Genomic DNA, 27,915 nt, shown 5'->3' with positions numbered 1-27,915 from the left:
CTAAGCTGCCTATTTTTGTTTAATTTATTTCTTTTAAGACCACCTCCTTGCAATTTCCAGAGAGAAAATACAAAACAAGAAACAGACTTGGTTTCAAATACATAAACAGTGTGCTGGAGTTTAAAGCACTGCTGATAACATTGTTACAGAAGAATGTCAGCTTACTCCAGGCACTTCAGTATTCCTGAGGAATAAACATGATTTCTCTTCTCCTCCCACTGAGATGTTCTCAGGTGTAAGTCACTGCTTCTGCTCCTGTAAAGAAGAACATACAGATGGTAAGGTTATAAGTGTACAGATGGCATTGTGACAACTCTCTCTAACTTGCTGCTCCAGGACCAATGGGCCTTAAAGCTTACCACCCGGTTTACTTTAAAACTGTCTCAAGCTCTGGCCGGGTAGCTCAGTTGGTTAGAGCATAGTCCCAATTTGCCAAGGTTGCGGGTTTGATCCCTGGTCAGGGCACATACAAGAATCAACCGATGAATGCATAAACAAGTGGAACAACAAATCTCTCTCTCTCTCTCTCTCCCTCTCTCTCTCTCTCAGCAACCACCACCACCACAAGACAACACCAACCAACCAACCAAAAAAAAAAGTCTCACAAGGGGACTGTATACATCCTGCCCATGTTCTGAAGAAAGGCTCCCCAAACTTTAAGGAAGGAGAAATGGAAAGGAGCAGAATAGGGCTAAACAATTGGTACCTGAATAAGTATATTCCTAAATCCATCAAAGGGATAGATGACAGGTGAGTGGAAAAAACATGAGTCCAGAATCAAACAGCCTACTAATGATGGGATCTTTGGCAAGTTTCTTAATCTCAGTAAAATTCAGATTTCTCATCTTCTGAATGAGGATAGTAACATCTCGCTCACAAATCTATTGGGGCAGGGAGGTCTAGAGAAAGAACACAGAGCACCTAGGATGACCCACAGGGCATAACTGGCACTCAAGAAGCAATTACCATAATATGACCACATCTGAAAAGCCCCAACTTGGGACTTTGCTCCTTTTTAGAGAATGGAGGATGACAACATCGAGGCACAGACTCAAGTTCAGATAAAGTTACAAGGCCATTTTGGAGCAGTACACACAAGGCTGTAAAAAATGTAACAATATTTTCCACAGTAACTTCCATCCATTAAATATATAATATGCATATAATCACCCCTGAGCCATTATCCATGGCAACTCAGTTTGGAACATTTCAAACAATTAAAAAACCTGAAGCTCCTCTCCTGTTCCTTTCGGTTCTCCCCCAAATTCAGCTGTGGTGCCAATAAAGTGAAGAGCTGGGGAGAAGTGGAAATTGCCTGTCGTCAGCTTTGCGCCACACAGCTGCGCCTCTTCTTGTGCTGTCCCTCTGATTACCTCACCCTGGCTCTGGCGCAGAGATGGTTCATTAATATGGAGAGTGGCGAAAGGCCTGCTACTTCCTAACTGGCCAGCTCTCCCTGCTCCAAATTCTCTCTCCAAACACACATAGGATGGTCGGTAGGCAGCTGACACTGTGGGCAGGTTCTATAGAGAAAGGCTACCAAGCTATGGTGGGGTGCTATCCTTTGAGATTTAGTGACAGCTTTTGACCAGAATTGGGACATTCATTTGTACCACATTTCTGCTCTACTTGTTATTATGATGGAACAATGGACAAGTCAATCACCCTTCCTTGGTTGCCCTCAACTACAATAACAAACATATCTACTTATATAATACCTCACAGCTTAAAACCATATTCACATTTAATTCTCACAACAATCCTATAGGTAGAAAGTATTACCCTCATTTTACAGATAGAAAAGAGAATCTCAGAAATGAGTAACTCAAGACCACATAGGAAGCAAATGACAGACCAGGACTCACATGCAGGTCTCCTGGTTCTGTGCTCTTTCCACTAGCCTCCTGAGGCTGCCCAGATCACAGTGATTCTAGCTCACGGGTAACCAAGAAAGCAGATGATTCTACATATCAAGGGAATGTGAAGTTCCTCATTGAAGTTTGTACTGCTATAAAGGTTATGCCTTAGTAAGCCTGAGGCAATTAACACATCTAATAGAATCCACCATTTACTTCATTCATTTTACATTTATTTGAGTGCCTACTTTGTTCCAGGCCCTGGGGATACAAAAATAAATACACCCCTCTGTCCTTGAGCTCACAGCTTCCCATGATCCTTTCACTTACACCCCATGGTACCAGCCCTATAAAGTACGGCATGAGAAAGAAACACTGCTACAGACAGTCTTCAGGGAATGTGCCAGCTTCTTCCCTCTTGAGGCATATGCTATATTTTTCATCTTGTCTGCATCGTTAAAGATCCATCTGTAGGCAAGGACTTTGGCAGAATTATGTGGGACATACAGTCAAGAACCTGCCTTCTTCAATAAAAAAGCAGAACAATGACTGAGGCCCAGAAGTCTGCAAGTTTAGTTTGAGTATGTGTGAGATGTTTACAGGGCACTCTGAAATCTTGAACAAAAGTGCTACTTATAGATATTTAACACAAATCTACTTTACTACGATTATACACTTTCAGGCAGGTTTGTCAGTTCTAGTCAGCTAACATATGAGCAGAGATCTGAATGCACATATGCATCTCCAGGTAGAGGGGAGGGGAGAGACTTTAGGAACCAAAGCGGTGTCAACATCACGAAAAGCCAAAGAGCAATTGGGATCTCAGTGGTACCACGTGACATGCACAGTTTATTCATTATATATACTATAAAAAATTCTTCAGCGACTGAGGAGCAAGCTTTTTCTTTGGAAAGAAAGAGAAATATCATATCGGTACATACTTTGACATATTTTCCATGTAGAAGATATGGAGCCTGGAAATCATGCTGACAGTTGGAGTAGGCCATTCCCAATCCCATGCCGGAACCAAAGGCTAGTGGCCACATTCTTCCTAGTGAGCAGAAAAGGGAAAATCCCAACAGGGGACCATTAGGAGCAGATACAGCTTTTTTTCTGGCTCAAATCCATCTACTGAGGGTTCAGTAAATAGTCAGCATGCACCACACAGATAACACTATGCCACATTTTGTCAATGTTTCATCAACAGTCAATAAAAGGAAGAGGGAGGCTATTGGTAAACTTATTAATTTACCAAGTACTTATTAAGTACTTATGCTGCCAGGTTTGAGGTATTAATAATGATAGATGTGCATGGTATATAATGGTACACTATAAAAAGAGTAGACATACTTGAACCTTTTAACTTCTCTTTATCAGTTCTAATCATTTGCTCACTTAAACCATTTTTTTAACCTTAACAGAAATATTTCAGTAAGGTGCTTGAATTTTTAAAATATCTAAGATTTTAACCAATATTTATATATTTTTATTATAGTAAGTCATAAGATTTACTTAAGCCAATACTGTAAATGATTATTTCGTATCAGCAATATGTGTTACTTATGATTCTCTAGTTATGGATTCCCACTGTTCTTCATGGAAAGAGGTCAACAGCCAAACTTCAGGTCCTCTACAGAAAGAAAGGGATATAGCCTATTCTTTGCTTAGAATAATTTCTGGCTTACTTGTTTTTATCACTAGCAGAACTCTCATTTTCAAGTTACTTTCCAAAAAAAAATTATAATTAGAAATATTTGAGCATGTAGATTTGGCCAAATGACTCACTGGCATAAAGCACATTTTAAAATGATATCATATTTTAGATATCAAGCACCCTGACTCAATGCCCAAGGGGAATGCTGAAGATGCTCAACCCATTTTGACCTCTTTTGAGTCCACATTCTTTGTCTAGCTACCTAACCCCATAAATGGCTGGGTTGGCAGTCGTGCAGATGTGCCTTCCAGAAGTGTTCCTGCTACTGTATGTACACTAGGACATTATGCTAGAAAGACAGCCATACTTACTTTTATTTATTTATTTTTAAATATATTTTATTGATTTTTTACAGAGAGAAAGGGAGAAGGATAGAAAGCTAGAAACATCGATGAGAGAGAAACATCAATCAGCTGCCTCCTGCACACCTCCTACTGGGGATATGTCCGCAACCAAGGTACATGCCCTTGACCGGAATCTAACCTGGGACCCTTCAGTCCACAGGCCGACACTCTATCCACTGAGCCAAACCGGTTAGGGCAGTCATACTTACTTTTAAAGAAGGTAAGTGAGAAAACAACTCCTAATCCAAAACCAGTACCTGTGAAGAGGAGGGAAAACATATTATATCTCATTAATAGTAACTTGACAAAAATAAAACGAACATTTCATAAATGTGAACATCTATAATGATTTTTTTTCATAATTTGGTATACAGTTGATTTTTTCACTTCTACCCTTCCTTCTTGTTATCAGAGGCTTTTTAGATGCCTTTGTCCTCTGCCCACAACAGGGGCTAAAAACGTTATTCTCTATTCTGTCTAACAAGTCTTGGGCGGTGAGAACAAGCCGAGAAACTGTTCTTGAGGAGAGCTCTGCACTGCTTGGGAATGCCTTCCTACCCTCTTCTGCAGGGCGCCACAGCCAGAACATCAGAAATAATGATGTCAACTAGAAGCTCCTATCATTTCAACAGTTTGAGTGAAGATGGAAAGGAGTGATCCAGAATAATTCCTAAAGGTTGTCACAAGTCAGTGTCCACACGTGGAGCTTAATGCCCTCCCCTCATTTTACTCACAGGGCATTTTTAACCACTATTTTCCAAAATAAAAGAACACACACAAAAGTCTATCTTAATGGTTTGGTAGAAAAAATTTATAAATATCTAATTTTAAATTAAACTTCACAGGCATCTAAGCTTGAAAAAAAGGACCAAATCCTAATTTTTACCAGTATTTCTCAAACATTGGTCATTCTAGTGCTACTGTCACAATTTCTGCTAAATCCACACATCACCTGTATAACTATTTACTTAATAGTTTTCTTTTGAAAAATTATCAATGCATGTATTTAATTAAATAATTTTAGCCTCAACTTAAGTAATATTAGTATAATCATAGATTTGAGTGCTAGCTATATTTTTTCCACAAAGTGTGTTAAAATGAATATAGAACTGTTAAAGTAAAAATATCTGTCTGTGGTACCACTTTAGGAAAAAAAACATCACCTCACATACTACTGTAGTGATAAATGTCCCAAACTTTGAGATAAACTTATTTTCCCATTATCAAAAAATTTATATATGCCAAGGAAGAGAACCAAAATCTGATTTTTTCCCCTTCAGATTTGACAGCTGTCTTTGCACCTTTCATAGCATACTGATGCTCTTTACTAACTGTCTGTTCCATGATCCAACAGAGCACCTGACTACCATCTTTACAATTAACCATTTGTACGCCATAAGCATCTACAGACGGAAGCGGCAGACCTTTTTAAATTAAATTCAAAATATCATGGCAGTTAACTGATTAAGCACCACATAAAAGTCCCAGTTCTCATTTGCCTGAATGGTTTTCAAATCTGTGCTACTGACATTCCAAGAGCTTCCTCTCTAGCTAACCATGATTTTAGGCTATCACAACGTGAACATTCAAGTACTCCTCAGTCTACCAATCTGACCCTTTCTGCTCCAAACACAGAGAATTTCATCAAAGCAAGCAGGCTAACCCACATCTTTTTTTAAAAAATATGTTTTTATTGATTTCAGAGAGAGGAGAGGAAAGGAAAGGGAGAGAGAGAGAGAGAAACATCAGTGATGAGAATCATCGATCGGCCGCCTCCAGGGATTGAGCCCGCAACCAGGGCATGTACCTTAACCGGGAACCAAACAGTGACCTCCTGGTTCATGGGTTGATGCTCAAAACCACTGAACCACAAGGGCCAGCCCACACCTTTTTGTGTGTGTGTGTGTTTTTTAATCCACCTATGCAACAATCCAGTTGATGTTGGCTTGAAGAAAGTATTTATGCTATTATCCGGAATGATTTCTGATAATTCTCCCCTATCATATATATGTGGCCATGATGTATGTTTCTTTCCTCTGACTAATCCTACACAAACATGAATTTTAATAAAAAAATTTATTACTTTGCCCTGTCCAATAGACCCTGCATTAGGTAATGATTTGGTGCCCAACTTTACTATGCAATATTTAAAAATCACTCATGTCATCCCAATTTCCATGTAATTTTAAAAAATGGTAGAAAACTAGTCAGTTTACAGACCACAATGATTAACATACTCAAGATCGACATAATGAGAAAGAAAAGGAACTAACATTTCAGTATTTCCCATAAATACCCAACATTTTCTTCCTTTCAAAAAATTATTAAACCAAACAACCTGATATGGTCTTATGCCGCATTTTCCAGACACAGAAAAGAACTTGCTCAAGGACACTGTTTAGCTAGTGGTAGAGCAGTGAATTGGGCCCAAGTCTGCCAGACTCCAAAGCCACTATATCCACTGTATGTCCTGACATTGGATTCCCCTACAATATTAACCCCTAAACAATCACTACCTCCCAAGGGAAACTGGAGTATCAAGATTTCTACTGCCAGTGCAGTAAGATACAGCCAAAAACAAATTGTGCTTCCTATGCAACAGGCCAGAACACTAGGCAACCAGGTAACAAGTCTACACAAGGCCAAATGGGCTTGTTCAGATTCATTCCCAGACTAATCCGACCGCACATGTCACAGACACAAATCTACCTGGTAGGCATGAGTCAAGAACTTCAGAGAAATGGGAGCTATCGCGATTGATACTCCTTGGCGAGAATCTGCTGTTGCTTGATTTATAAAATGGCACAGGGCTCAATTTCAAAACGACTTGCCTCACCCCCTTGCAGCTGGAAGATGAGTAAGACAGTAAATTGGTACTAGAAAATGAGGTAAAGGATTTGGACTGGCTTACAGATTTCAAACCAGGCAATGGGATGGGGAGGGAGGCCAGTAAAAACATAATGGCTTACAATCAGAGCTTTTGGTCTTCTCCATCTGGAAGGCAATTTTTTGGCAAACAAATCAAAAGCCCAAAAGGAAAATATTTCAGCATTTTTCTTGTCCCTCTGACTCCATCCCTGTCTCTCCTATTTTCCCCCCAAGGAAAAAAAGCTCTCTGATGCTCAATTTTCCTAGCAGTAGACCAAGAAAGATGCTAAGCCCACTCCTAACATATCGCTCAACCACAAAGATGAGAAATGCTTCAACATCAATCAATCTAGAATAGAAAATCTTTAATCTCTAGACTTCATTTAAGTTCAGGTATATGCCCAACCACCTAGTTTTGCAAGTATAGTATAAGGTCAAAATCACAGTTCAGACTAGCCAAAGACAGGCTGTCCTCTACGATCTGTTAAACTGAGCTGCTACGTCTTCAATTCTTAAGAGCGAATCTCCCCCTCCATTTCTATATTTTTAAGACACAAAATAACAAGACTATCCTCTTCAGAAAAAAAAATGATTTTTAAATGCCAGTGTTTTACTTAAAGTTAACTATCTCAGTTATTTAAGAGACAAACAATGGTGAAACTGATGAGTTTTACAGGTTCAAGTTCTCACATGCTCGATTTTCTTTTAAAAGGCAACATGTTGCTTCAAAGAAAGTCCCACCTGATCAGGGGACACCAACTCTGCAGCTGTTTCCACTAAAGATTGGCACCTCTACACCAGGTTTAAACTTCATTAACAATAAAACATGAAAGGTTTGTCTTACAATAAAAACAAACCAACATGGAAAAGAGAAGAGTTTTCTCTGCCTTTGGCCACTTTTTTTCTGTTGTTGCATGACAAGCTCCCTTACAGGAAAAAAGCCAAAGGAAAAAGTACAAAGCATTTTTCACCTTCCCTGGAAGCAAATATTTAACTATGAACACAGTTTATATAACTCTGCCTCCCCCCACACAAGCCTGTTCTTTTGGTCCATGCTGTCTGGAATGACAAATAACCCTAAAGTAAAGAAATGCCTGATTACAGGTACACATCTTCCTCATGGCACAGCCCAATTAAGAGGAGAAGACGGAGGGGGGGGGGGGCAAGAAAAAAAAAAAACAACCCCACAACAGAGGAGCCTTATGGAATTGACATTAGGCAAAGAGCCCATGCTCTGAAACCATTTCTTTTGGAGAGGAAAAAGAGTTGGCACAAATTCTCTCGAAAAGAAATTACTCCAAATCAATCTAACCCTGCACTTTAATGCATGCTTAGTGCCCAAAAGGACATCATAAAACTGGCTAGTAGATAAACACACATTTTTAGGAAGAAGCAACTCCCTAACAGTTCATCTGATACTATTTTAATAACAAAACAACAGAGAACTCACTCCCACTAACTACATATAAAACACTGCCTTATCTTATGCCCAAGTGAATTCTGTAATAAATTAAAAAGAACAACTAACAGAGGTATGCCAAGTGTACACGTTAAGCCACATTCTGTGTAAGAAAGAAGGGGAAATACACGCTGATGGTTATTACTGTGACATATGGATAGTTTCCAGTTAGTCAATGAAACTTTATTTAGAAAAATCTTTGCCCTCACCATGCCACATGTCATAAAGCTTTACTTCACCACAAATAAGTAGGAAGCAGACATAATCAGCAAGAATTAACAAGCACTCTACATAACCCGATTGCAGTCTTGGGGTAGAAATGTACTTAGGATGTTAGTCCCCCAACAAAACAAGCCACAACACATGCTCCTGCCCAATCCACTTTGTAAAAGTTGCCAATTGCCAATGGACTTTCGATTAAGATGGGATAACTCATTATTTGAAGAGGCACAGAAAAAACAAATCCTCAAAAATCCTCTTAGAAAACATGTCTCTAAAATTTCAGAGGGAGGAAAAAAAGTCCACAAACCTACCTCATTTGTCTATTTAGTATATGTTGTTTATAAGATCATTAAGATCTCACTCCAGCTCACATTTAACATTTCAAACCAAGCTCCTAAATTCTAATATACAGTTATCAATGCTAAATTTGATCTGTAGCTAAAAATTAATTAAAATAGCAAAGCAACTCCATTTTAATTTGTACAATATCATTTATCAAGATGAGCAGAAACTTTGCCATAGGCAACTGGCAGTTTATAAATATGAGAAGCTACAGGGATTACAAGCAAGTTTTTAAGATGCTAGTAGCCATGAGCCAAACAACTTTATTCTTAAATGTCTGAAAGAAAAGATACAGCTTCCAGAAAATGCAGGGCTCGCTCTCCTGCTGAGTGGAATGGCAGGAACACGGATGTTGTAGTTAGACAGGCTAAGTTCAAACCACTGCTGACTCCTGACCTGCTGGCTCTCTGACCTCCGGTCAATGACTTAACCCCGCACAACCTCAATGTGTTCATCTGTAGAGTGAAGACAATCTTCCAGGGCTGCTGTCTAAGGAAAATGTAAGGTATATAGCAGTGTCTGATAGAATTTAGAAAGTGGTAGTAAATTCTGCCACCGCTTTAATAAAACTCAAAAGACATCAAAAGTGTAATGTAAAATAGCCCGTCCAATGTAGCTCAGTGGTTGAGCATGGATCTATGAATCAGGAATTTGAGGTTTGATTCCTGGTCAGGGCATATGCCCAGGTTGCCAGCACATTCCTCAGTAGGGGGCGTGCAGTAGGCAGCCAATCAATGATTCTCTCTCATCATTGATGTTCCTCTCTCTCCCTCTCCCATCCTCTGAAATCAATAAAAATATATATATTTTTGAAGGTGTAATATAATAGTTAACCCTCTATTAAAATACTAGTCACTGACTCATTCAGGATCATACTGAGGGTGAGCCACAGCTGGAAAGTTAGATCCTTTTCCCTCTCTCTTTGCACAGTTGACTATATTTCATTGGCATTAGCAATTGTTTCGAGGAATACATCAGATTTAGATATATATTTTAAATAGGGGATTCCTTTAGACTCACTGTTGAACTAGAACACTTTGCTCTAAAGTATTATAAAGATTTTCCTAGAGCTATCTGTGTTTAATAAAGCTATATTTATGCTTTGAACATGGATTACTATCAAATTGACCTATTTATAATGGGCATGTTTTCCTGTTCAATCACGTTTCTATCAACACTATTACAACCATCAAATGCACTTGTTATGACAGAACAAACATGAATGTGCTTTTATAGAAAAGTACCCTAGGGACTGAATTTAGTGAGAACTACATTTCCAAGAAACATTCATGATTTATGAAAGATGCTCAGGGCCCAATTTATGAGGGGGAAAAAAGTTTTCAGTCAGTTCCAAGCTGTGTTACTTAATCCTTTGAGGCAAAGACAGATTGTCCCAGGTGTCCATGTGTAAATGCCAAGTCATGTGAATTAACCAAGAAAGAGTGCCAGACCAAAGACCCAGAGATGGTAAAATAGGTCTGTGTTAATCAGCTTCTCAAAAGTCAACATTGCTGCAGGGTATAGAGGAAATAGATTAGGAAAGTAGCTATTTAACAAGACCTTAACCTTCCTATGGCCATCCAGACTAGACTGAGGCTGGAACATCTATAGGAATTTCTAGGTGGACATCAACTGCCCACATTCTGACCAGAACAAGTAAACCAGTCAGCAGAAAGGAGTAAAGATAGGGAAGGTAAACGTGGAAGGCATTACTGGTAAGTTCTGCTTCAAGAAAAGCCAAATTCACAAAAGGGTCTTTTGTAATGGGTCTCTGGGCACCACCTTTTTTTTTAATTCATTAATTTGAGAGAGAGGAAGGGCCGGGGTGGAGGAAAGTGCGAGAGAGAAACATCGATTTGTTGTTCCACTCATCCATACATTCACTGATTGATTCTTGTACATGCCCTGACCAGGGATCCAGCCCACAACCTTGGCACATTGGGAGGATGCTCTAAACAACCTTAACTTAAAAGGGTCCTTTTTAAATGAGTGCAAGAGCATATGATCCAACTTTCAGAATCCTGACAGCCACACAACTTCCCAAGAATGCACAAATCAAGAAACATGTTATACACGAAAAAAACTAGAATTAAGTTTCAATAAATAAAAGATGCATTACATTTATTTAGGGGGAGGTACTTTGGAGGTAATAACATTTACAGTGTCAGGCACTGTATTATGTTTCTATACATTATTTCATTTGATCCACAGAACCACCTTTTAGGTGTATCATGATCCGGTCTTACAGAAGAGAAAACAATGTAGAGGGGTTAAGTGACTTCCCCAAGTACACACATCTGTAAAAGTAGAATTCAAATGCAGGCTGTCTGCGTCCAAAGTCATGGCTCTTTCCTATACACAGGGATAAACCTCAGAGAGAGGTCAGTGGCCCTGTCTATTGTTACATGTGACAACAAAGTGTTTTTCTGGACTGTATCACTATGCATGGGTAATTTATGACTATGTTACTCTTTAGTTCCTCAAGAAAATAAAAGACACCACAGATATCTGACTTATCAGGAGTGGTAACAAAAATCTGAAATTACTCAGAAGCAATGAGAAAGTCAGCAAATGAAGCCAGGAAATACTTCCCTGTGCACTGACTGAAGATCAAAAGAATCCAAATGGGCTGAGGGCTGATCAATGACCCCAAACTGCTCAAAAGGGTATTTTTGCTATTCCCTTCCCTCCCAACACCTCTAGTCCCTCCTCATCAATATCAGTAACTAGATTCTCATCCTTGTGGAAGTAAAGATAAGAATCAGGGACCCACTGTACCTTATGTACACCAACACTATAGCTATTATGTTGTTGCCTATTCCTGATTCAAATGAAAAATTCAACCGAGAAAAAGTATTTTCTTTTCCTTACATTTAGTTGATCAACTTTTATTAGCATCTATTAAGTAGAAGGCACTGAGAATAGATTTGTTTCTTTACTCTTGGAGCACACCACTCCAGTATGTAGTATTTATTCTTTGAAAAGTGAGAAATGTTATATAGTGGTTATACTTCAGTTATAAAGTTATATGGGCTTGGGGGTAAGACAGGTTAAGCATGATTGAGAATACTGGTTAGTTACTTAGTAGTTGTGTGTCAGTCCTTGGGTAAATTATATAACTTTTCATATGGAAACTAAGACTACTAACATTAACAGTGCCTATCCCTTGACTGGGGACAGTGAGATGAAACAGCATAATGTGTGCAGAAAGCTTGGAAGAACAGTGCATTGCACAGAGTCCATGTCCTTGTCTTTTCCCACAAAAAGTCTTTCAAGAACAAATCAATCCCGGCCAGTGTGGCTCAGTGGTTGAGGGTCTACCCATGAACCAGTAGGTTACAGTTCAATTCCCAATCAGGGCACATGCCTAGGTTTCAGGCTTGATCCCCAATAGGGGGTGTGAAGGAGGCAGCCAATCAATGATTATCTCTCATCATTGATGTTTCTATCCCTCTCTTCCTCTCCTTTCCTCTCTCTAAAATCAATAAAAATATTTTTTTAAAAGAATAAATCGAAATGTTAAGTATTTACTGAGCACTGAAGGGTAAAAGTACTGGGATCAACATGGGTCAGAAATAAGTAAGACACAGTCTCTTCCTTGGGGAGCTTGTGATCGAGAAAGGATAACAAGTCATGTATCCATAAAAGTGAACAAAAGCAGGTCCTCGGTGTCCTGAGAAAAGGACAGTGTTCTCCTGAGATTTTATTTTAATCTTCAAAAAACAGGTAGCATCTGAATTGTCTTCAAGGACAGACTTTTTGCCATAGCCAGTTTTCTCAGTGGTTAGAGCATCAGGCCTGAACACCAAATGGTCTCGGGTTTGATTCAGGTCAAGGGCACATACCTAGGTTGCAGGTTTGATCCCCAGTCCCAATCTGGGCCTGTGCATGAGGTAACCAATCGATGTGTCTCTTTCAGGTGGATGTTTCTTCTCCCCGCCCTGCCCCAATCCCTCCCTTCCATTCTCTCTAAAAAAAAAAATCAATGGCCCTAGCTGGTTTGGCTCAGTAGATAGAGCATTGGCCTGCAAACTGAAGGGTCCCCGATTCGATTCCAGTCAAGGGAACATCCCCGGGTTGTGGGCTCAATCCCCAGAAGGGGGAGTGCAGGAGGCAGCCAATCAATAATTCTCTCTTATCATTGATGTTTCTATCTCTCTCTCCCTCTCCTTTCCTCTCTGAAATCAATAAAAATATATATATTTTTAAAATCAATGAAAAAAAATATCCTCCAGTGAAGATTAAAAAAGAAGAAGAATAGATTTTTTAACAGTCAGAGTTTTGGGGGAATGGGCATACATTCTACCCGATGGCAGAAAAGCAGGGCTTGTGTAGGGAAATGAGGGGAAGGAGGAGGTCAGAGGTTTAGCATGAGGCATGCCCTAGAGAGCAGGAGATAGGGCTGGAAAGGGGTGGGAGCCATTCTGAAGGCACCTGAAGCTGGGCCAAGGAGTCTACACAGCACTTAATTCAGCAGGCAGGGGGCTTCCCTGAAGAATTCTTAAAGAGGCTAACAAGATTGAGGCTATGCTTTAGGAGATTCATCTGACTAAGGTGTGTAGGATTACTTGGAAAGGAAGAGACATTTTGCTGGCAGAATTTGTAGCACTTAACACTGATTAAGTGTGTGTATGTGTATCTGGGGTTTTGGAGGGTGCAGTGGGGAAGGCTGTCAAAGAAAACGCTGAGAACTTCTACCTGGATAACTACAAAAACATTGGTGTTATTTATAAGTCATCAGCTTCTGCCTGACTCTTGTACATGCCCTGACCAGGGGTCCAGCCCACAACCCTGGCGCATTGGGAGGATGCTCCAAACAACTGAACTAAAAAGGGGATTAAATAGGGGATTCCTTTAGACTCACTGTTGAACTAAAACGCTTTAGTTCAAGGGCGCTTGTCTGAATCTGAGGGAGGTAAAGTGGGGAGAGCCCAAGGGACGATGGGGGAGGGGACTGTGGACATGGGGACCCTTACCGATTCAGTTTAGCAGGCGATTTGCAGCGCCCTCCATGTGGACATGGTATTACACCTTTTAATAGCAAATTTCCTTAATAAATCTAAAATATAACTTGACTTATAAAAGTGCAATGTGTACATTCTTTTCAGGAACACCATACAATATTAAATAAAGAGCATTCATTCACTAAGCACTGATGCTTCAGGATTAAATCACCCCATTTTGATCCTCACAATAAATGTATTTTATTGGCCCCATTTTATAAACCAAGAAACTGAGACACAGAAAGGTTAAGTAACTTGCCTCGGGTCACACAGCTGGGACTTGAACCAGGCAGCCTGACTCCAGAGGCCTGGTCCTTGGTTGCCATGCTACATTGCTGCTAGTATAGCCTCCTCACAGACATACAAATTATAATCATACTATTATAATCATCCATTTTGATTTATCAAAGGAAACTAAATACCTCCCAAAATTCATCCTGGCCAACACTACTAGTATCTGTAGGTATTTCCTTAATTATAAACTGAGTACCTACCCTGTGCTAGGCACTACACTGGGCCCTGGGGAATAATAAGTTCCTGCACTCATTTGGTGCACTATGTAGTGTTGGGGCCAACTGATAATTAGAAACTCAAAGTACAAGATACGATGACAGAAATAGGATGTACTAGAAGCACTAAGCACAGTACCCAAACCATCCTGGAGGATTAGGGGAGAGGAAGAGATGGTGGCAGAGAAATGGACTACAAGGAGCTCAGATTCTCTTTTCCACCCATCCAAATGAAAAATATTACCCTGCATCATACTTTGATCCCTTCTCAACAGCCCTTCCTCTACCTTTCCATTTCCATGTTAGGCAGAAAAGAAACAGAGGGTGTTTAAGGTACCTTTGATCAGGGATAAGGAACTTCTGAGTAGGGGTGATGACACTTAATGATGACTGAGATAATGGATCCTTAGGTAAAGATATAAGAAGTCATGGACCAGACAAATAGAGATAGAAAAGGGGGCCAAATATTTTTAAGACACCAATAGGTTTGCATTTAAGGTACAGTTGGTGCAAATAGTGAATATCCCAAATCGGCATTGCAAAGGTGCTGGAAGGACTTGCTTGAATTTGGGGGCTTTCATGAGCAAGCAGGTTTTTCTTTGTTATTGAAATCTGGTTCTAATAAAGTGCCTGAGACCATAGGCGAGGTAGAACACAACACCCAGATGACTTTATATTACAGTAGCATTGTGTAGTAGCATTTCTTAAAGGCAACACTATTCTACAAAGCCCCATAAATAAACCTCTCCAATTCACTGGACCTGCCTACTTGAAGAAACCAAAAATTTAGTTTTCATAAACTGAGTAAAGGAAAAAAGTCTTCTAAAATACAAGTTATGAGCTGAAATAAAACGAATCAAGTTGCACTGAAACAAGGAGAAAAAATAAGTTGTGATTTTTCAATGATTACAGCCAATCTTTTCTGGGAATATATAAGATTAATAGCATTTATTCTAATATCAAGATAATATATGACTGGAGCAGTTATATACTGTACTTTTGCTTCCAATCAAAGTGGGATATTTATGAGTTCAAGATTTGTCACATATAGGCCTATGCTGAAACGGTAAAAAAAAATTTTTTTTTAAACCTACAACTAATGGATTTCAATTTAGTCATCTGAAATGATGCCAAGAAACTAGCAGCTTTCTTAGAACTACCTTCTAGTAAAAAGTGAAATATGGTGCTTTAAATCAATTGCTTCAGTTAATCATTTAAAATCTATCAAATAGGAATTCTGAGTGATTTATATGTACAGGTTCTGACAAACAATCAGAAACATTTGTTCTAACTTGTAAACATTTGTCTAAGTTAACTAAGTCTACAAATCCATCAACAGTTATGTGAGGGTGTTACAATAATTATAAATTATCCTATGCATCCTAATGCAGGTTTAGGTTGGATAAGGAAAAATGAAGTAAAAACACAGGATTTCAATTCTTCCCATATACACTGCTAACTATTAATCAAATAGTCTTAAAATTCTACCAGAAGATACATCATTGAAGCAACCTGAAGAGTCTATGTAATCTTTAACAAGCCCCTTGGCCACACTGTGATCTACCTGTCCACCTGCCCTCTCTCCAAGACATATCTCGTACCACTTTTATTCATCCATATTTTCATATCCCACATTCTCATATTTTTTCTAATTTGTACTTGTTTACCTTCTATTTCTTGTTCCTGTCATGCTATCTCTTTAAAGAGCATTTCAAATTCATTTTCTTCACTTCTTACTTTTAAAAATGACAAGTTAAATTGCTAACTGTTAACAGTTACCAATTCCAACAGACTTTCACTTTGTAATACAGTTTTATCTTTTTTTAACACGCATGCATGTAACCACTCAAATTCTTCATCCAAGGATAAAGATATTCTTGGCAGATCCAAGGATAACCATATTCTGACTTCTAATAGCATAGAGTAGTTTTGCTTGTTTTTAAACTTACAGAAATGGAATCACACAGTGAGTACTTTGGCCTAATAGTGTTGTAAATAGTTGTATGTAGTTCATTGTATTATATAGTTGTAGTAGAGGCCCAGTACACGAATTCGTGCATGGGTGGGGTCCCTCGGCCTGGCCAGAGATTGGAGCCATCTGGCCCAGTCCCGATCGGCCGGGGGGAGGGATCACAGGAGGTTGGCCAGCTGTGGGAGATTGGCTATGGGAGCGCACTGACCACCAGGGGGCAGCTCCTGCGTTGAGCGTCTGCCCCCTGGTGGTTGGTGTGTCGTCATAGCGACCGGCCGGCTTAGCCTTTTATATATATAGATTGTAACTGCTGTGTAGTAGTCCACTACATTAATATACCACAGTTTACTTATCCATTCTGTTGATGGGCACTTGGGTAGCTTCTAGTTGATCTTATTATGAGCAGTGTTCTATGAACATTCTAGAAAGTCATTTGATGAACAGATGTATGAATATCTCTGGGGTATATACCTAGGTGTGGAACAGCAATGTCATAGGGTGAACATATAGTTAAGTGTTAATAGATACTGCCAGTTTTCCAAAGTGGTTACACCGATTCATACTTCCACGAGCTGAACCTGAGGGTTCCGGTTGCTTATATCTTCACTGAAACAGAGTATTTTTCATCATTTTCATCCTTTTGGTTTTAAATAACTTTTTGAAGTATAATGTACGTACAATAAACTGCACCCATTTAAACTATATAGTACAATGAGTTTGATAAGTGAAAGGAGCACCAAAATCAAGCAATAGAATACTATCAGCCCCAAAAGTTTCCTTGTGGCCCTTTGTAGTTCGTCCTTCCCACCACCCTTTGCCCCAGGCAACCACTTATCTACTTTGTCTTCACAGATTGGTTTACATTTTCTAGAATTTTACATCTGAATGGAATCATAAAGTATATACAGGCATATTTTGTTCACTATGCCTTGCTTTACTGCACTTTACAGACTTTTGTTTTTTATAAATTGAAGGCAAGACCCTCCACCACCAAAAAGATTATGATCTGCTTTGTTGTGTGGTATGGAGCTGACACACAACATCTGAGAGGTCTGCCTGTATTCTTTTTTTGTTTGTCTGCTTGTTTGGGGTTTTTTGGTGCTGACACCCGGGACAATATATACTTTTTTGTGTCTAGCTTCTTTTACCCAACCTAGTGATTTTGAAATGTGTATATATTGTTGTATATATCAGTAACTTGCTCATATTTTGGATAGTCCATATTTTGTTTATCCATTCATCTGTGACGGACATCTGGGTTCTTTTCAGTTTGGGGGCATTATGAATAAAGCTGCTATGAACATTCATATGCCAGACTCTGTGTGGACATGTTTTCATTTCTCTTTGGTTAATACCTAGGAGTGGAATGACTAGATGGTATGTTTAAGTTTATAAAAACTACCTAACAGTTTTACAAAGTGGTAGTACCATTTTACACTCCCATCAACAGTGTACAAGAACACAGACAACAGTGTGGTGATTGCTGGGAAGGGATAGGGGAGTGGAGTGGAGGAAGGTAAACGGGGGATAAATGGTGATAGACAGATACTTAACTTGGGGTGATGAACACACAATACAGTGTACAGGTGATGTGTTGTAGAACTGTGCACCTGAAACCTGTATAATTTTGTTAACCAGTACAACCCCAATAAATTCAATTAAAAAAACACACACCAGTGTACAAGAATTCCAGTTGCTCCATATACTAATGAACCCTTAGCGTTTTCAATCTTTTAACTTTAACTATTTTAATGGGTGTAGAGGTATCTCATGATTTTAATTTGCTGAACATCTTTTTATGTGTTTGTCATTTGTCTAATTTCGTTTGTAAAAATCTTTTCAAACATTTTACCCATTTTCTTTTCTTTTCTTTTTTTTTACAGAGAGGAAGGGAGAGTGATAGAGAGAAACATCAATGAGAGAGAGACATCGATCAGCTGCCTCCTGCACACCTCCTACTGGGGATATGCCCCCAACCAAGGTACATGCCCTTGACCGGAATCGAACCTAGGACCTTTCAGTCCGCAGGCCGACGCTCCACTCAATGAGCCAAACCGGTTTACCCATTTTCTTAAATGAGTTGTCTTATGATTAATTTTAAGATATCCTGATTTATTCTAGAAACAAGTCCTTTACCAGGTAGATATATGTATTGCAAATGTTTTTTCCCATTCTGTGGCTTGTATTTTTGTTTTCTTTTAATGGTGTCTTTCAAAGAGCAAAAGTTTTAAAATTTTGATCAAATCCAGTATGTCTTTTTTTTTTTCCTTTGTGAATTTTTTGCTTTTTTGTGACTTAAGAAGTATTTTCTGAACTCAAGATCACAAATATTTTTCTCCTCTTTTCTTCTAGAGGTATTATACTTGTAGCTTTTACATTTAGGTCTGTGATCCTTTTGAGTGTATTTTTTATGTTTGAGATAATAAGATTAATTTTTTTTCTCTACATGGATACCCAGTAATTCTAGCACAATTTGTTGAAAAGCTTTTCCTTTCTTCATTAACTGACTTGCCACCTCTGTCAAAAATAAACTATGTATTTATGGGTCTATTTCTGGACACAGCTGATTCCACTGATCTATGTGTGTACCTTCTCCAATACTACACTGTCTTATTTACTGTAGCTTTACAATAAGTCTTGAAATCAGGTCATCTTATTCCTCCAACTCGGTTTCTCTTTTTAAAAATGGCTTGGCTATTTTGGATTGTTTATATTTTCATACAGATTTTAAAATCAGCTTCTCAATTCCTACAAACATGTTTGAGCATTATTTTTCTTGCTGGAAAAACAGAGATAAACTTCCTCACTGAGTTGCTAGGAGAGTAAAAAGAGGTAATATGTTAGTATACTAAATATGATGGCAAATAACAGGCATTAAATTAATGTTAGCTTCCTCTCTCTTTCCCTCTCTTGGCTTTTAAATAAACAGGATCCAATCCAGCAATGCCCTAACATTTCACTAGTGGGTCAATGGCCGTAGTAAAAATATTACCACACCAAATGACTTTTATAAGTAAATATTTGTATTTTTACTTGGATTCAATACTAAAATGCACTTGCCAGAGAAAGCAATTCAGCATATTTACTAATAAACTGTTTCAGCCCACATTTTAGGAAAGCATAAAACCACAGCCAGACAAAAATTTAAATGTTTTCAAGTTCCATATAGTGCCTAATTACATTATTTTATAATACTAACAGAAGACTCTCCTCTAATAAGAGCACAATGTTCCATTATTCATATATTGCTACTGCAAACAGAAAAAGTATTTTTATATTTGTTTAAAAATTGTTTAGAAATACATATAAACACTGTTTAGCAATACATATAACAAACAATATATGGCTACTAATTCACCAATGAACATGCACTAATTTGAAACCCAAACCTAAAAACAACCAAGACCCTTTGAAGTATTTTAGTTTAGCCTAACTGATATCGCCCCCTGAAATTGAGATGTATCAGTTTGCAAACACAGGCCACCAAAAAGCAATTTTTGGTGAGCCACCAATACTTTGTGGTAACCCGCATTTATCAGATGAACTGATACTTAAAGAAGAAGAATAATTTGCTTTCTTTTTCCATAACTTTATTCAAGGCCTCTTTCAGTGTATTTTTTTAACATTAAATGGGCTTGAAACAATCAATTTAACTACATGTAATTGATTAATGGATGAATACACAAAATCTGCAGTTTAATTCTAAGGCAGGTCAGCTGCTAAGTCATTTGCTGTCCTGCTTTCTTCTTAACAAGGAAGGAAGAAGGCCAAACCCTTTCTTTTCAAGAAGATGAATGCATGGCAAAGTAATAACTTTCATAACTATTGACTGAGCTGCATGTAACCAATGACCTATTTCAAGACATGCCAGAAATTAAAAAACTACAAAATGTTACTGGGGCTCCCCTCCTGCCTCTCTTACTGGTCAACCACAACACTCTTCTACATTTACACAGGCTTTGCATCACCCCTGACTCCTCCCACTCACGAGCCTGCATTCCAAAGGCTATAAATATTACCACTGTACTGTCATCATTAATTCTGTCTCCATTCCACTCCTGCCCTCATCTTATTTCCTCTAATTTGATAACCTTTGGCATGATTTTGCATTATTTTATAACCCATCTCTCTCTTCATTCTGATCCTTTCCAATTTATTCTTCTCATGCTACTTCAGTGATCTTTCTGAAATCAGAAATTCAACCATCTCACTCTTCAGCTTAACATATAGTGACTAATTACATGATGTTATAATACTAACAGAAAACTCTCCTCTAACAAGAGCACAATGTTACACAGAGTTGGCATACAATCCAGCATTTTCACTCCTAGTTATATATCCAAGAGAAATGAAAACATATGCCTACATAAAGACTCATACACTTGGTAATAGCAGCATAATTCATAATACAAAAAAAGGGTGAACAATGAAAATGTACATTAGTTGCCCTAGCTGGTCTGGCTCAGTGGATAGAGTGTCGGCCTGTGGACTGAAGGGTCCCGGGTTCGATTCCAGTCAAGGGCACATGACAGGGTTGTGGGCTCAATCTCCAGTAGGAAGCGTGCAGAAGGCAGCCAATCAGTGATTCTCATCATTGATGCTTCTATCTCTCTCTCCCTCTCCCTTTCAATCTGAAATCAATAAAAATAATTTTTTAAAAAAGCAAATGTGCATTAGCTGATAAATAAACAAAATGTGGTATATCCATACCATAGAATATTATTTGTTAACATGTGTCAATACTACCCAAAATGATCTACAGATTCAATACAATCCCTATCGAAATCCCAGGCATATTTTTGCAGAAACAGAAAAAACCATCCTAAAATTCATATGGAATCTCAAGGGACCCTGAATAGCCAAAATAATCTTGAAAAAGAACAAACCTAGAGGACTCACCCTTCCTGATTTCAAAATTTACTACCAAGCTACAGTAATCAAAACAGTGTGATACTGGCATAAAGATATATAGGCCAATGAAATAGAATAGAGAACCCAGAAATAAACCCTTACATATACTAGTATGGTCCAATGATTTTTTACAAGGATGCAAAGACCATTTAATGGGGAAAGGACAGTCTTTTCAACAAGTGGTGTTGGGAAAACTGGATATCCACATGCAAAAGAATGAAGCTGGACCCTTCCTTACCTGACATCATATACAAAAATTAACTCAATATGGCTTGAAGATATAACTATAAAACTCTTAAAGAAAACACAGGGAAAAGGCTTTGTTGCATTGGATTTGGCAATGACTTCTTGAATACAACACTTTAAAATAGTAGGGAAAATATACATATACTAGAGGTCGGATGCATGAAATTCGTGCAAGAGTAGGCCTTCCTTCCCCCAGCTGCTGGCACCGGCTTCCCTCTAGCAACCCTCTAGCACCCGGGACCCCAGCTCCCTCTGCGAGGGAGGCCCCGCCCACCTGCCACCGCCCTGCCAGCAGTGGCCTGGGCCTCCCTCTGCAGGGTGATCATGGGGCGATGGCCGGCCCCAGACCAATCACATCGCACCCGCCTTGGCTGGCCTGGTGCCAGTGGGTGTCGTAGTGTGGTAGTCCAGAAGGAAGGAAGGTCATTCAGTCTAATTAGCATGTTACACTTTTATTATTATAGATATATATTTGTATAGATCTCTGTCCCCAGTTCCTGAAATAGAACTCCTAAATCCCTTGGAATTTCCTGGGTGATAGTGTCTTTTGTTGTAATAAGGCTACTCTTAGTGAGCTCCTGAGTAGCTTCAGGATGGGGGCTGGTCATCAGTCTTATGGGACAAAGCCCTGTGGGGTCTGTGCTAATTCCAGTTAGTATCAGAATTAAAATGAATTATAGGCCACCAACCCAGCTGGTGTCAGAGGATTACCTGGTGTGGAAAAACCACACATCTGGTATCAGAAGTACTGTGAGTATATGAGTAAAAGAGAAATGGAGTTTTTCCTGCTCAGACACCAAAGGCGCAGGCAACAAAGAAAAAATAGACAAACTGAACGTCATGAAAATTTGAAAATGTTGTCCATCAAATATTTGCAAACCATATATCTAATAAAGAATTAATAATATCCAAAATATATAGAGAACTCCTAAAGCACAACAATAAAAAATGATTCAAAAATGAACAAAGGACTTGAAAAGACATTTCTCCAAGGAAGATATATAAATGGTCAATAAGCACATGAAAAGATGCTCAACACCCTTAATCATTAGGGAAATGCAAATCAAACTGCAAAGAGATACCCATTAGAATATCTACTATCAAGAAGACAGTAGGGGGAGGGAAGAAGGAAGGGAAAGAGGGAGAGAGGGAGGGAAGCAGGGAGGGAGGAAGGAAGGGGAGGAAAGAAGAAAAGGAAGGAAGAAGGGAAGGAGGGATGGAGGGAGGGAGATAGTTGTATACCCATGTTCATAGCACCATTATTCACAATAGCTAAAATGTGGAAGCAACCCAAATGTCCATTAACAGGTGAATGAACAAAATGTTCATACACACACGCACACACATACACACGAATATTATGAAGCCTTAAAAAGGAATGAAATCCTGACATATGCTACAACATGAATGAAACTTGAGGGTATTATGCAAAGTGAAATAAGCCAGAATGAAAAAGACAAACACTGTATAATTCTACTTAGGTGAAGTCCCTAGAATAGTCAAAAAGCAGAATGGTAGTTGCCAGGGGCTGGGGGAGGCAGGAATGGGGAGTCATTTCTACATGGGTACAGAATTTCAGTTTTACAAGATGAAGAGTTACGGAGATGGATAATGGTAATGACTGCACAATATTATGAATTATTTAATACTACCACTTAACTGTACTCTTAAAAATGGTTAAGGACTGTGTGGCTCTGTTGGTTGGAGTGTCATCCCATACACCAAAGGGTGGTGGGTTCAATTCCCAGTCAGGGCACATACCCAAGCTATGGGTTCGATTCCTCATTTGGGTGCATACGGGAGACAACTGGTCAATGTTTCTTTGTCATGTTGATGTTTCTCTCCCTCTCCTTTCTCTCTTCTAAAAAATCAAACTATTTAGAAAATTAAATAAATAAATAAAAACCACTGCCTAAAATACATGAGTATGAGAGCTATTTAACTCATCTGTGCAAACGTCTAAACCAGCGGTTCTCAACCTGTGGGTCTCGACCCCTTTGGGGGTAGAACGACCCTTTCGCAGGGGTCACCTAAGATCATCGGAAAACACATATATAATCACATATTGTTTTTGTGATTAATCACTATGATTTAATTATGTTCAATTTGTAACAATGAAATTGGGGGTCACCACAACATGAGGAACTGTATTAAAGGGTTGCGCCATTAGGAAGGTTGAGAACCACTGGTAAACCAAACATGAGCGATTAAAATAGCCCCCCCCCCCCCACAAAAGCAAACAAGTTGGAAAGAAACAAAAGGCTTTAGCAAAACAGAGAAGTGCTCACAAAGGGAGCTGTCCATTCCCCTTGGCTTCCCTTCAGCATCTATTAAGGTAGAGAGTATAAAAGTATCAGTATGTAACTGAAAGCCTGCAGTGGCCTTCTTCCCTGCCTAAATCTTCTAAAACAGGGTTACCAACCTTTCGGACCTCAGGGACCACTGGTTATCGACCTCTGTTCTAAAACATCTCTTTCTTATGACAGGTTTCTTATTCCCTGAGTCTCCATTTCCATTCTGAAGTACCAGAAAAGCATGTAGCAAAGAGGTTTAAAAAGTTCTGTTACCTCTGCCTAAAGCAGTGGTTCTCAACCTTCCTAATGCCTCGACCCTTTAATACAGTTCCTCATGTTGTGGTGACCCCCAATTTCATTGTCACAAATTGAACATAATTAAAGCATAGTGATTAATCACAAAAACAATATGTAATTATATATGTGTTTTCTGATGATCTTAGGTGACCCCTGTGAAAGGGTCGTTCGACCCCCAAAGGGGTCTCGACCCACAGGTTGAGAACCGCTGGCCTAAAGGAACAGGAACTAATACACTCACTGCAGAAGAGTTCATCCCGCAGTCTCAAAGACTACTCAGAGTAGTAAATAAAGCCCCCCGAAATTAGACTTCCATGTTTCACCTCTCTTATGCCCTATCTCTAAGTTCATCACTAAAGGGACAACCCCCTCAAAATCGGAACTCAGCTGCCCCCTCAAAATTAAAAATCCCTGTTCAACTTCTCCATTATCATCCTAAATTTAACTATGTAAGCAGAAAAGCAACCAAAATCATGACCTTTTTTCTCCCTGTAGTCTCCTCCTGCTAAATGTAATCAGTTACTAAGAATTATATGTTATTGGTATAAAAGAGGTGCACAGGCACCCCTCCTGGTTCACTTCCAAATTCTGATCAATAACATTACCACTTATCCAAGTTCTAACCTTGGTATCACCTTTATAAGAAATGAAGATCGGCAAAGTTAACCAATTGGAGAGAAAATAAAGAAAATAGCATTTACCGAGTTCCTACTATGTACTTGTCACTTTGCTGGCCTAGGAAGTGGGTTGGTTATACTATTTTCATTTTATAAATGGGAAGAAAAGTTAGGAGTTTCTCAAATATTCCTTTCCAGTCTAACAGTTCAGATCTTTATCACTTCACATTTACAGTACTGCTTGTCTCCTCTACTCCAAATCTGTTTGGTATAAAACATCACTAGAACAATCATAGAAAAATTTCATTATATCACATCAATTCCCTGTTAAGGGCAGTGAAATGTCTTCTGCTTCTCTCTTTGCCCACTGACTGGCCCAGAGCTTGCTAGATATTTCTTGTTTAAAATCATCCCATAGCCCTAGCTGGTTTGCTCAGTGGACAGAGCACCAGACTGCGGACCGAAGGGTCCCAGGATCAATTCCCCTCAAGGGCATATGTACCCAGGTTGCAAGCTCTATCCCCAGTAAAGGGCGTGCAGGAGGCAGTCAGTCAATGATTCTCTCTCATCATTGATGTTTCTGTCTCTCTCTCCCTCTCCCTTCCTCTCTGAATCAATAAAAATATATTAAAAAATACAAAATAAAACCATCCCATGATTCCCCACCAGCCTAGGTGTAATGAGCCCTGGAAGCAGAAAGTAATAGATTTAATATAAGACAGAGGCGTTGAATCTACAGAATGCATGTGAAAAAGTCAAGGGCAACGCAAAAGCCTTGAAGACAAAGTAGAATCTCTCCAAGACATTTCACAGTTCTGACTCCACCTAAACCAGACCTCTTTGGGGAACAGGGGTGCTAAAATTACAATGTCTGGGTTTTAATCCAGCTTCTCCACTTATAAGACTTAATCTTTCCATGCTTCAATTTCCTCCTCTATGTAAGTTCAACTAGGCCTCTGATCAAATTCTTCCATCTTCTCTGACTATCCATGTCCAAGTCATTCTCCAAATGTCAGCTAATCGCCCATTTCCCTTGCAAACTCTTACTGCATGACCTTGACCCATCACTCCATTTACTGGACTTATAATAGTACTACAGCAAAGAGTCTGAATTACTCATTTTAAGTTTTATCTGTAATCATACATTACCATGCCTCATTTAATTATTTCACTTGTGTATGCCATACCCTCCACCAATGTCCCACTCATGAATGACAATGACACTACACACTGCCTCATGTGATCATCACTGGCAAAACATTATTAATATCAACAATTACTACCACCATTTATTAAATACATAGCACCAGGCATTATGCTAAGTATCTTATATATTTTTCTGACCTCCACTCTTCATAATCCTTTTAGGTAAATCTGTCTCTGTTCCCATTTAAGGAAGACCTTACCCAAAGCTACAGAACTACTGAGGATGGGAGTGAAGAGCGAGAGTGGGTTATTTCAAACTCAGCTCTGTCTACCTCCCATTCTTTTTTTTAAATATATATATTTTTATTTATTTCAGAGAGGAAGAGAGAGATATAAACATCAACGATGAAACAGATTCATTGATCAACTGCCTCCTGCACGCCCCCCACAGGGGATGTAGCTCGAAACCTAGGCTTGTGCCCCAACTGGGAATCAACTCCTGGTTCAACCACCGAACCAGCTGGGCATCTACCTCCCATTCTTAACTACTACATTGTACTGTTTGGTCATTACTTTGGTCTTTACTTTGGTCATTTCATATCTATGTGTTACATCTTCTCTCCTAAATGTCAACTGTTAACACTAACAAAAACTGTGTATTTCTCTGACCACTTACAACTTAACCCATTCTTAATAAATGAGTCAGACTCAAGCCTTTACTTTAACTTATTTAATCCTCACAACAACTCCGGGAGATAGTAATAACTTTGATTGCTATTTTACAAATGAAGAAACAGGCATGGAGAAATTAAATAACTTTGTCCCGAATCACACAGCTGGTAAGTAGTGAATCTAAGAGTGAAGTGGTACCTGTAATACATTACTTCATTTATTCACTCTTCTCAACAATTTTTATTAAGCATTCTTCGGGGGTGGGGATACAGCAGTGAATAAACCAAAAACATCCCTGTTCTCATGAAGCTCACAATCTTATTTTCCTATATTTTCATTCAAGAATCACCTTCTTAAACACACTTGAGATTTCCATACAAAAAAAATATCAAATTTGAAAATAAAAATGAGTATCAAAGAAAGAGCGGGGGACTTGAAGCCAGAAACCCTTGGATAAATTCCCAACTTTGCTATTTATTAGACCCTGGGCAAATCCCTTCTCCTGACTCCCTTCTCCATTTCATGACCTGTATGAGGTAATGCGTAAAGCTGGGCACCCAGCAGTGTCTGGCACCTTCCTATTCACTCGGTGAAGGAATTTCCCTCTTTCCCCTTCCCTCCCTGCAGGGACTTCATCATCTGTGTCGTCCCTGAGCACATGTGAAAAGGCTACACGGAGTTACATCAAGGACGACAAAGTGGCCAATGTCTCCCTTCCCAGGGCAATTCTCACTCCAGATCCCCATCGCTGTGTCTCCAGTTTCAGGCCCTGGACTACCCTGACGCCGATAAATCAGGTTACAACTCGGGGAGTGACAGCCACTCACGTTAGGGCCTGGCAGTGTCTGCAAAGGGCTCCCGATGACCTTCTTTAGAAGGAACTGCAGTTTCCGCTGGGGTGGGAGGTGGCCTCCCGACCAGACTGCACTCCCCGCGCGGGAGCGGCGGCCCCGGGGAGGATGTTGAGCCGCTGGCACAAGGCTGTGCCCTCCATACCGTTTTTCACTCGAAGAGCTCCACACCTCTCCTGCCGCCTGCCAACCAACCCCCCTCTTCGGGGCTGCAACTCCACTCCTCCCGCGCGGGCGTGGCCGAGGCGCCTACGGCCCAGATCCCCCACCGCCCGAGTGACCCCCGCCCGGGATCGGGCAACTCGACCCGGCCTGAGGGGCTGGGGCAGGCCGGGCGGCCTGACCTCTCTCGGAGCCTCCCTTCCGCCCTCCCGGTCAGCGGAGCCTAGAGCTGGCTGCCCGACTCCGGGCCGGGCCTGCCAGGGGAGAAAAGCCCTTACCTATCTTGACGACCGTATCCGCCAAGCACCGGTCCAACTTCCTGCCGAGGTCTGAATCCGACATGTTTCCCACCGGAGCTCGGCTTTCCCCCCGGCCTGGCCCCGCGCTCCGACTCCAGGCAAGTCTCGCGAGAATTGGCCGCGGTTCCCAG

At 39.7% G+C, this 27,915-nt stretch overlaps 1 protein-coding gene across 1 annotated transcript; it reads right to left on the bottom strand.

Moving 5' to 3' along the window:
- Position 1: 1 nt before the first annotated feature.
- MINOS1 (mitochondrial inner membrane organizing system 1) lies at positions 2 to 27,915 on the bottom strand. Its single transcript, XM_006093989.3, has 4 exons — positions 27,764 to 27,915; positions 4,124 to 4,171; positions 2,798 to 2,907; positions 2 to 255 (listed from the first exon to the last, which is right to left on the bottom strand). The coding sequence occupies exons 1-4, from the start codon at positions 27,825 to 27,827 to the stop codon at positions 241 to 243; spliced, it is 237 nt and encodes a 78-aa protein (XP_006094051.1). The 5' UTR covers positions 27,828 to 27,915; the 3' UTR covers positions 2 to 240.

The sequence above is a fragment of the Myotis lucifugus genome, unplaced genomic scaffold (assembly GCF_000147115.1).
Source record: "Myotis lucifugus unplaced genomic scaffold, Myoluc2.0 scaffold_128, whole genome shotgun sequence".
NCBI lineage: Eukaryota > Metazoa > Chordata > Mammalia > Chiroptera > Vespertilionidae > Myotis > Myotis lucifugus.
Note: the sequence above shows the minus strand (reverse complement) of the source record. Positions and strands in the feature narration are given on the sequence as shown.